A 10,448-nucleotide genomic window follows, 5' to 3' on the forward strand; every position below is an offset into this window, starting at 1 on the left:
TCCCCCACCCCATAAGAAACAAATACCCCAAAACAGTTGCAAAACTGCAGGAAGCATTTCAAGATTACTTTTTTTCTTTTTTTCTTCTTTTTTTTTTTAATTAAAATAATTTTTATTTCATTTTTATCACATATTAAGGAAGCTGCAAAAAATGCAGCTTTATTAAATATTATTTACTGTTATACAAAAATCTCACATACGTGTCCATGCGGCTGAAGACATAGTGGTACCATATGAGCTATCCCTTTTCCTTATAACTATATACCTTATTTGGAATGATGAAGAGACTTTATAGAAAAGACATTTGACAGCAACTGAAGAAAGGGACTGGAAAACTATTGGCAGAACATGTGAGAGCCTCTAGACCTCCTTTCTTATTTTAAAAGCACTTCTGCTTTAGTATTTCATTTGTCTCTCTGTTGTTCTTGCTGTTGGAGATGATTCAGGACATAAAGGACAACTTGATAGCAGAAAATGTATTGATCCTGCAAGGGAAAGGAAACCACAGAACACGTGAAAAATGCTTGCACCACCAAAGCAATTCACTCTCACCTGCACAGCACCTGATTTCAATAGTAATTCTACAGTTAAATAAAAAAAAAAACCCAAGCAACCCAGAAAACAAAATCCACAGTGGAGAAATCTGCAACCTCAACTTAAAATGAAGGCAGGCACTCCCCTGCCACTAAAAGTATATTTTATATGGGACATTCATCCTTCCTTCACACTCAGATTACCTCAAGCAGAGTAAGTACTTAACATAAGTAGAAATGAAAACATCAGGCGAATTTCAAGAGGTCTTGCACCAATGCCAACTAATACAGAACTCTGACAATGCAAATTCTTATCTTAATCTCAGTGGTACAGGCATGGGGAATAATACATGTTTTGGGATGTGATATGGGGCTGATAGTTTTGTGGTTTCATTTTTTTCTTGTGGTTGTTTGGTCTTTAAACTATGATTTGACAATTCCTTCATGTTTAAAGAAGAAGTGCAGATTTTACCAAGACTTTGTGATGTCCATGTCTAAGGTAAAATTAATTTGCTCTAGATCTAGATTATTCCTAAAACATTAATTTAACTTCTGTTTGAAAATCTGCCCAAAGGAGATTTCAAGACATTGTTTAATTAAACACATGAAAACAGCAGAGCATGTTAAAAATTGCATATGTTTATAACTGTTAAACACATACTGATACTTACTGGTATGCATCTGATACAATTCTCACAACACAAATGTTGCACTGTAGGGCACAAAGACAACTGTTGTGTGCATCAGAAAGTTTCCTGGCACATCAGAGTTAGAATTCCACTATCCTTCCTTTAGCATATAGCTGGGAAAGTCAGACTCACCTCTGTCTGAACCATTCCATGTCTCTGCAGACGCATTGTGCGCACCAGGTCCGAGATGTCAAACTACCAAAACAAGCAACAAGTTAAAATGTTTTTAAAAATAAGACTTACATGCATATAAAGGAAACATTCCCACCATCAAACCAAGGAATCCAACTAGGTGAATTAAACATTTAGTAGTGAAACAAGTAACAATTTACTATAGCCTATGAATGCCTGGTAGATAACCAGCATGTGCTGTCTCTGGGCAGTATGGATGTGGCTCTCCTACATCACATACCTTCCCTCTCTTGTTTTCTTTATCTGTGCTTACTTTTACTGGGAGCCAAGTATGCAGAAGATAGAGCCCTCAGTCCAAACTAACAAAACACTATTTTCCCAGGTTTATAAAGTTATAAGACATTTAGTGGGTGCTTAGAAACCCCACTGAGCTAAGCATGACAAAGCTGATCTTTTCTACAAATTCACAAGGATTTGCTGCACCAGGCCACTGAAGAACATAAACATAAGGAAGCTAGCACCCTCCTGTGGATCACCCTAAAAGGCATATCCCTGGTTGTGCTGGAAAAGTAAAATAACATACCCTCATCTCCAGTTGAGATGTCTGTACACCGAGTTTTTGATTCAGTTGCCTAAACAGATACTCTGCTTTCTACGTGCCCTTCAACAGTTCATTGATCTCTGACCAACTGAGTGCTAACAACTCTCAGCCCTAACACCATTTAATGCAATAGTTCTGCTAGGTAAGGCAGGCTAAAAGCTTTTCCTTCAATTGCACGAGTCATTATGGCAACACACTGTGTTCCCAAACCATACACCAGGAGTCTGCTATGGCAGGAGATATTCTTGCAACATAACCTTGACCATCTCAAATGGCACCTACCAATGCTGGATTGCTGAGTTGTCACACAAGACCAACAACAAGATTCCCTGAACCAAGAACCAGCAGAAGTTAGAGCTCCCCACCCCGGATCATCAAAAAAGCATTTCACAGTTACTTCTGCACCCTGATTGATGTTCCATTAAGACATGCTACTCTAAAAAGCTCAGCATATTCTTTAAACAATCGGACAGATGGAATGGAACAGTTTTCCAGTAAGTCAAGATCATAGGTTAGCCCGTTCTCTTGGGTACTCACATCAAGGTCTCTGCTGATTAACCCTAGAACAACATCTATACATATAAGGGTCCCCGACCGTCCAATGCCTGCACTGCAGTGAGTTATGATAGGTCCCGATTTGTGGACATGACGCATGTAGGAGATGAAAGTAAGCAGGTCATCTGGTTGAGAAGGGGTGTCATGGTCAGGCCAGGCAATGAAGTTCAGGTGGGAAATGTGCCGTACTTCACCTGTCTGAGGTTTAAAAAAAAAATTTAAAAAAAAAAAAAAAATGTAGCACACGGGAAGAATAAAAAACCAAAAGGGTTCTCAAAGGAAACAGTCTCAGAAAAGAGGTATTTGGCTAATGAAGGTGTTCTGTAATTCAATAAAACAAGAGAAACAATGAGCTAAACTGAAAATGACTCGCAAGTAATTAAATGGTATAAGGTTCACTGTGCAGACTGAGATGATCACACAGAGGAATGAACCAGCCAAATTGAATTATGACTGAATTTCATACCCCTATTAATGTTTATGTGGCCAAAGGCACCTAAGGAGCCAAAATTTAGAGTCGCATTAGCATAATGAAATCATCTCCTGGTCCAGCTGCCTTCTATAAAGCTCACAGAATAGCACAAGCTGCAATGAGGAAATGTTGACTAGTTATGATCACTGGGCAAAAAGAAGCCCCAAGTTACCTCTTGATTACACACTGCAGTTGAAAGCAGGAAAGCCAGAAGTACGTGGATAAAAATGCCAACACTCAAAAAAAGATCTGAGCATTCAGACTCACTCACCTGAATCTCTTCTAGTTCCAGCACTCTAATGATGAAGCCCTTTAGCTGCTGGAGTCTTACAAGAGCAAGCCGTAGTCTATCATTTATCATGGTGGTTTTATTGAGTACATCTGGCCAGTAACGCTGGCATTTTATCTTTTCTCCTTCAACCTCCTGAGTCATCATGGCAATCACAGTACAGTTTTGCTCCCAAACCATTTGCCAGAAATCTGCTACAGTGGTGGGGAGAGGTCCTTGACATGCAATGTAAACGAACTCTTCATTCCCCACTGGCATGCGAATGAAGCTGGCATTGATGTATCCACCTTCAATCCCAAGGGGTACTCTAGTGGTATCATCTGCAATTCCCACACAACAAAAATACCTTCATGTTATGCATGCGCATAATTAGACCTTCAAACAATAGAGATGCTGAGCCTTACACACTCACATAGTACTTATCTCCACAGATGTGTCCAGATCTTATTAAAAAAAAAAAAAAAGATTAAAAATCACCACAATACTTGCTTTAGGATACTTCTCTTTCAATAAAGAAAAAGGCGGCTAGGGGAGAAATCTAAATCAGCAGACAGGCAGCATTTGCAATTCAAGCCGCAGCACCTCTGAAACTGAGGTTGAATACTTCTCATTCAGAACTAACATTTGTCAGTTCTTGTTTCTCCATACATCTCCCACCTAACAAACGGAATTTTGTTGCAGGAAATTTACTGACAATAGTACACATGTCTGGTTTTCCAATTTCATATGGGTAAAACTGAAAAAATCTTGTCTGGCTCCAAATGTATACAACATTTAAGACATAGAATGTGCTGAAACAACTGAAGAATCTGTGAACATCCATCCCAACCTACTACAGTAGCTTACTGTTCACTCATCTTAAACTGCTTTACAACTGCTTGCTTTAAATGTATAGAAAACAAGTGGCAGACAAGTTTTTTTTTTCCCCTCTCAGTAACAGAACTAGGACATACCACTTCTGATGCACTTCTCCTTACCAGACAGGCGGTAATGAAATATCAACAGTGAACTTCAGATTAGTTAGGACTTACAAGGAAGTATGTTTTTATATCTGTTCTTTTTCCTGTTCTCCTTGGCTTGTCCAATCAAACACTGATCCAAAGGTTTCATCTCCTGAAGGTTCTGTAAAGAAGCAATTACACATCCATTAGAAAGTGCTGAATGGTAACAAGTGTTAAGAGTAGTTCTGTAACCAAGTATTTAATAGACAGAATCATTAAAAAATAAATAATCCTCATGTAGAGATTAATAATAATTCAGTCACAGGAAGGAACCTGATTTCACATAGCTAAGAAAATGAAACAAACAAAACTATTATCCAGTAAATAATTTCTCATTCTCTCAAAAAAGATTGTGTAACATGGTTGACTTAAGACTATTTTCACATTCTGCAGGTAGATTTCACAGCATTTACCTTGTCTCTGACTGTTAACATCATTTTCCCTTGGTAATTTACCAGAACAAAGAAAGATGTAAACACGCTTTTGAGTTGAATTCCTGGTTCAACCTTATCTTAACTCTCAGCAGTTTGTGGGGGGGAAGGGAGAGAAGTCTTTGGTAAAAGAAGTCTTTTCATCCTTTTAAAGCTGCCAGTTAAAGAGCTATAGTATTTAACCCAGTGATGAGCCAACCATTCTATTTCTAACTGTTTCATACTAGAAAACAGGACTTTAAAGGACAAGTAGTTACTCACTTCAATCTCTTTAGAAGGGACTCCCTGTTCCAGCAATCCACGCAACATTCTGATTACTGACTTCAATTTGGCTCCTGAGTACTTGCCTCCAGGGAGCACGTTCACAGTAGGGAGAGCAGAGATCTCTTCATTTGTCACTAAAGGGAAATTTAGCAGAACCACAGGACTGATTGACATAAATATAAATAAAAAATAGCTAAATGCAGGGAAACAAACTGTAATGCAATGTTGGATTTCCTTGTTGCGGTTCACCACTGTACTACCAGTTTTCTCTAGACTGCCTCCATACACCAGAGAGAATACATAGATGTCTTCTCAGTTGGACAAGCAAAACCAACTTGAGTAACAAAATCAGCATGATGCAAAATTAGCTTTTATAAACCCAGGAACCAGAGGGATTATTTTCCTGAACTTCCAATAAATAAACTAAAACAAAGTTCAAATATATTTTAAATGCATGTTCTTCACACAATAACCTACAAACTTGATAAATGCACACAGAGATTAATTCAGAACTTTTCACTTAAACATCACAGCTTGTGACTTTGTTTTTAGCACTTAGACTCAACATGTCTTTCAAGGGGTAACTGTTAGATGAGTTAAATCTATCTTTTTCCCAATAGAGCTTGCTTTCTATAAGGCCTTAATCGTTTCTCTGAAATACAACAAAATTAATAAATCAAGAGTCTCTCTGGTATCGCAATTAAAAATGTCCTAAATTTAGACTTAGTCTACAGGTTTACACAGATTATCCTTTTTTTCTTTTAATGAATGCAGACAAAAGGCATCTGTATAAGAATTTCAGGAACTGACTTTACTAATGCCATCCCAAGAAGTAAAGACTGGATTCTGCCAAACACATTCCACTCTGCCACACTGAGCAGCAGTGGAAGAATGAGAGTCAAGATAATGAAAATATATTGCCTAATTTGAGCATGGAGTATGCAAAGTATGTGATATATCAATATGATCACAGTCAAACATCTATAGTTACAGCTTTTCTCAGACAGATACTACGGAAGAAAGCATCTCAGATGGTTTCAACTCTACTACAAGTACAGGTACAATGTTGCCAATACTTGCTCCTGTCAACTCTTGCATATTTATTAATGCAAAGGTGTAAAGATCCTTTCCAGTGGGTTACTGAGCTGTGAGATTTCCCATCATATGTGCCATTACACTCTCAAAACAGGACATTTTAAAGTTCACTTCTGGCATTTTGTCTGTTTAATGCAATCCTCAGTTTTCCACTGATGATTTGTTAAAGGTCTTGCCTTTATTTACACGTTCCTGGCTGACTGATTCAATTGGCAGTTCATCACTTCCCCACGTGATTTCATCTTCATCTGCTTGACTCAAAGGAGGTTGTGGAGTCGACCTATAAGAAGACAAGGTATGGAAGTAAAAAAGAACACCTAGAAATAATCAACACATTTGCAAACTAATTAAAAAAAAATCACCAGAAAGTAATTTATAGCTACAAATATTTCTGGACTGGATCCATAACAGTAATCACACACACACAAAAAAAGTCCTAAAGAGATTTAAAAGAGGTACAGTAGAAAAAGAGACAGGAAGACAGGAATCTGGTAATAGCTATCACTGCAATTACTTTTCAAAGGCTAAGCAGAGAAGTGGTAAATGCTCCACTCCTGGCAGTGTTCAAGGCGAGGTTGGACAGGGCCCTGGGCAACCTGGTCTAGTGTGAGGTGTCTCTGCCAGTGGCAGGGGGGTTGGAACTAGATGATCTTAAGGTCCCTTCCAAACCAAACCATTCTGTGATTCTGTGAAAGAACACCCAAAAGCAGGTTTGTACCATTCACATAATCCACTACCTATACACTAGGATATCTGTTTTCAACTGCAATTTTTCTAGCTTTGTTGAAGATGGTGGTAAACATATTAAGTCATAATGATGTTGCTTGTGCCAAGCCTCAACCCAAAACTTCCTAGAAACAACATCAAAACATAAAAAGAAGTATATATACTTTGACTAAAGCTTTCCATGTAAAAAAGTCCTGAATACCCAGATGGTAACAGATGGACCAGTGGAACTATGCAGTTTAGTTTCTGTCCTCTAAAACCAGACAAAGTAACACTAATGAAGCTTGTAAAGATTCAAACTGAAAACAGCATTGTTTGAATGTTTTCTTCACATGCAAGTACCAAATTGTTAGTACAATGCAAATTAAGTTATTTGGAGCCATTTGAACACAGCCCAGTTACTTCTTATAACCACATATCAAAGGAATATGTAAAACTAGGGCATAGTAAATCACATAAAGCTGACAAATTATGCCTGCAAATTATAATCTTTTAAGTAACAAGACTAGGCAGAGAGCAATTCAACAAGGCTTTGCACAGATATTTCATTGGGTTTGTTTTAGTTTGAGGTGTTCTGGTTTTTTAATAATATATCTCTCTTCAGATTCAGACTTCACAGGTTTGCTTTCAAGCAACACTAGTAAAGAAATCTTACCTTTCTGGCATAGCTTTTACTTCACAGTAGTTTTCACATCCATTTACATGTGTTAGCTAGTGGTAGAAATATTTCAAAATGCATTAAAGAACAGAGTTATAACACTCATCCACTGTAAATTTTAAACAATTAATAATTACATGGACTTTTTCTGAAGGATACTAAGTTCAAAGCAGCACTTGATGAAAGACTTTCCCCCTTTAGACATGTCATTAACTCAAAATAAGAGGGGACAAGAACACAGAATGCTCGGAAAGAGACTCTACTGTAACAAGGCCAAAAAGCTGTCTTAAAATCATTCCTGACTCACAGCAGCAGTACAGCCATCTACATTTCCTCCAGCTGACTTTGCTTCTAATAGTAAAAGCCCCTTTATGAGGTAAGTTTGATAGTGAAAACTTCTGCCTTCTCTCAAGCCACCATTCTTATATACAGCAGAACAGGGCTTTACCTCTAAGTGTAAGGTATTTCTATATACGCCTTCCTCAACAGACGATGAAGACTCAGCAAAGAAGGCAGTATTTTAACCCTCCCCTTTCAAGAAAAACTCTATAAAACCATTTTACACTAATTAGGCCAATTTGCAAGTTTCCACTGCCATAGTCAGAAAATTTTACTTGCTGGCCTCCTAGAACACAGCAGTACAGAGCCAGATACTTGATCTGACTCTCAGCTCTAGTAGCTGGACAGAAAGCTGCAACAGCCAGGATGTGCTGGACAGACAGACTTCTGCTGATCTCATATATGAGATGAAACCCAGGCATCTAGTGACAGAAATAAAACAGGACATGCAATGTAGGATAAAGCCCATATAGATGTTAGTCAAATAAATGAACAGATCTAGCAAAAAGTAGGAGGAAAAGAAATCTCCAATTTAGATTTTGGACACCTAAGTCTACACAGCATTCATTGTGACTGCTTCTCTTCTCTGAGCAGGAAGCAAGCAAATCTTTTAGATTAAATGCCCAAAATAACATTAACAAGGGAGTTTATTCTAGCCCTTTATAAAAAAAAAATAAATTAAACCCAGTATAAAATAACTCTATGCATTGTTCTCTTATATAATTAATGATAATCTTATACAATTAAAAAAGTAGGTTTTTTGTACACCATTTATGGCTACTACTGACAAAGATGTTTTAAATGAAAAGACATGTGAAGTTATTTCCACAAGTTCTACGCCAATAAGGGAAACAGTACATTGAAAGAGCTTCTGAAAAAGCAAAATCAGCAGACAAATGTCTGCCAGCTTCTTGCCATCCCACCTCTGAAAAATCTTCAGGCAAAGATGACCCATCACAGTCTGTGTCTTCAGACTTATCTTCTGCCAGCTTTCCATTCATCTCTGCTGGAACAGGAAAATCAGGAGATACAACATAAACACATCTAAAAATAGCCAGGAGTCACCTTGTCATAGATGTGAATCCTGTTATACCTGTCTGGCAGTACACAGGGAATACAGGTACCAGAATAACCAAGAAACATCTGTTAAGTCCCTTTGCTAACAATGTGTTGGAAAAGAGATCCAACTGTATGATCAGACTTTAGGCGCCTTTCTTTTCTGACTGGAACATATGTCATTCCATGTGAACTGGTTTGCATAGCTAACAGAGTATCTGTGCTGCAGCACAGTGCTAAGAAGTTATCAGATTCCCGCGTCAATAATGTTTCTTCCATTCAGTAACAGTTAGACCAGAATAGGTATAAAACAAGATTCCACTTGCTCTTTGTATTAACAAGACCTAATTAAGGTGTACCAGATAAAACCTGACTTGTATCTGTCTGCTACAGTAATTCGCTGCTGCTGTATCTTACAGATTCAATTCACCTTCAGTTGCAAAGGCCAGATCCTAGCTACAAGAAATTGGAAGTAGTGGAGCTCCAATAATATTGCCCAGCTGAGGTCCTGGCACAGACAGAACCTCAGTGTTCCCTGATTTCTACAGTAATGACCAATAACAATAACCCAGTGAACTTGGAGAGCAGCAAAAGAGTTGAAATAATTTTAATTCTGGAAGGTATATCTTGAGTTCTACAAGGAACCTCTACAGGAGCAGCAAGCATCTTGCTTGAACTTTTGGAGCATACATACATAGTGTGAGACCACAAAGGAACTACAGATCCTACTCCACATTAAATTTCAGTTAATAACAACTGGAGCTGAGGAGGTGGAATGAAGGAAAAGAAAGGTGTACAGACAGAAGCAGGTTCTGAAAACAATAGTCTTTCTAAAACAGACTGAGCATTTTGGCAATTTTTTTTGGTTTTGAGAGATCTCAACACATTTCCAAGTTGTGCTATCAGCAATCAACGGAATGTTGAAACGCTTCAGCATTTCAACATGACTGTAGCTGCAAAACAGCATGAACTCCACTCAAAAGACAACTCCTGTATGGGATTAATTTTCCTAGGTTACTCAGAGCAAAATTCAGATCTATCAAACCAGAGCTTGCCTTATTAAACTGCATCTGAAGTTCACTGGAATCAGCAACCATTTGCCTGTGTTTTACTTGGGAAACTTCCAGTTCACACATCAATTAAACATCAACTCTCCTTCCTGCCAAATTAATTTATTTGGCACTTTGTTTCAAGAAGTATTTTGCTGTCAATGAAATGCCTTTTTAATGGCTCATATTACCTGGCAAGTGATCTTCTGATGTGGCCTTCTTGAGATGTAGAAGACTCTGAGCCCCTGAAGTCGCATTATTACGATTTAAGAGGTTCTGGGCTTCTTCATCTACAACGTCCAACAGGTACTGGACAACTTCATTGTGATCATCCTCATCATAATACTCATCATCTGGAACCTCTGTTTCTAAAGAGAAATAGTATAAAAGGATAAGTTTTCCTAATATAGGATGTTTTTTTGGAAAAAATAAGAGGCAGACACCATTGCATTATTTCTGACTTTTATCATGACTTTATTTCATTTCTCTCTAACACAGAATCCAACCTCCAACATAAACTAATTTCTCTGAAGGTGTCCTGGGTTCAGCTACAGCAGT

At 37.9% G+C, this 10,448-nt stretch overlaps 1 protein-coding gene across 1 annotated transcript; it reads right to left on the reverse strand.

Moving 5' to 3' along the window:
• Positions 1-404: 404 nt before the first annotated feature.
• On the reverse strand, positions 405-10,258 carry LOC104401233 (tyrosine-protein phosphatase non-receptor type 13-like; the record flags this gene model as incomplete). Its single annotated transcript, XM_010023550.1, has 11 exons — positions 405-485; positions 1,355-1,417; positions 2,493-2,708; positions 3,254-3,591; positions 4,303-4,393; positions 4,965-5,101; positions 6,239-6,342; positions 7,444-7,499; positions 8,061-8,207; positions 8,709-8,791; positions 10,082-10,258. Coding segments are annotated over 11 exons (1,493 nt in total), but the record flags the coding sequence as incomplete, so codon positions are not given.
• Between the last annotated feature and the right edge of the window lie 190 nt (positions 10,259-10,448).

This window comes from Nestor notabilis, unplaced genomic scaffold (genome assembly GCF_000696875.1).
Source record: "Nestor notabilis isolate BGI_N333 unplaced genomic scaffold, ASM69687v1 scaffold11041, whole genome shotgun sequence".
NCBI lineage: Eukaryota > Metazoa > Chordata > Aves > Psittaciformes > Psittacidae > Nestor > Nestor notabilis.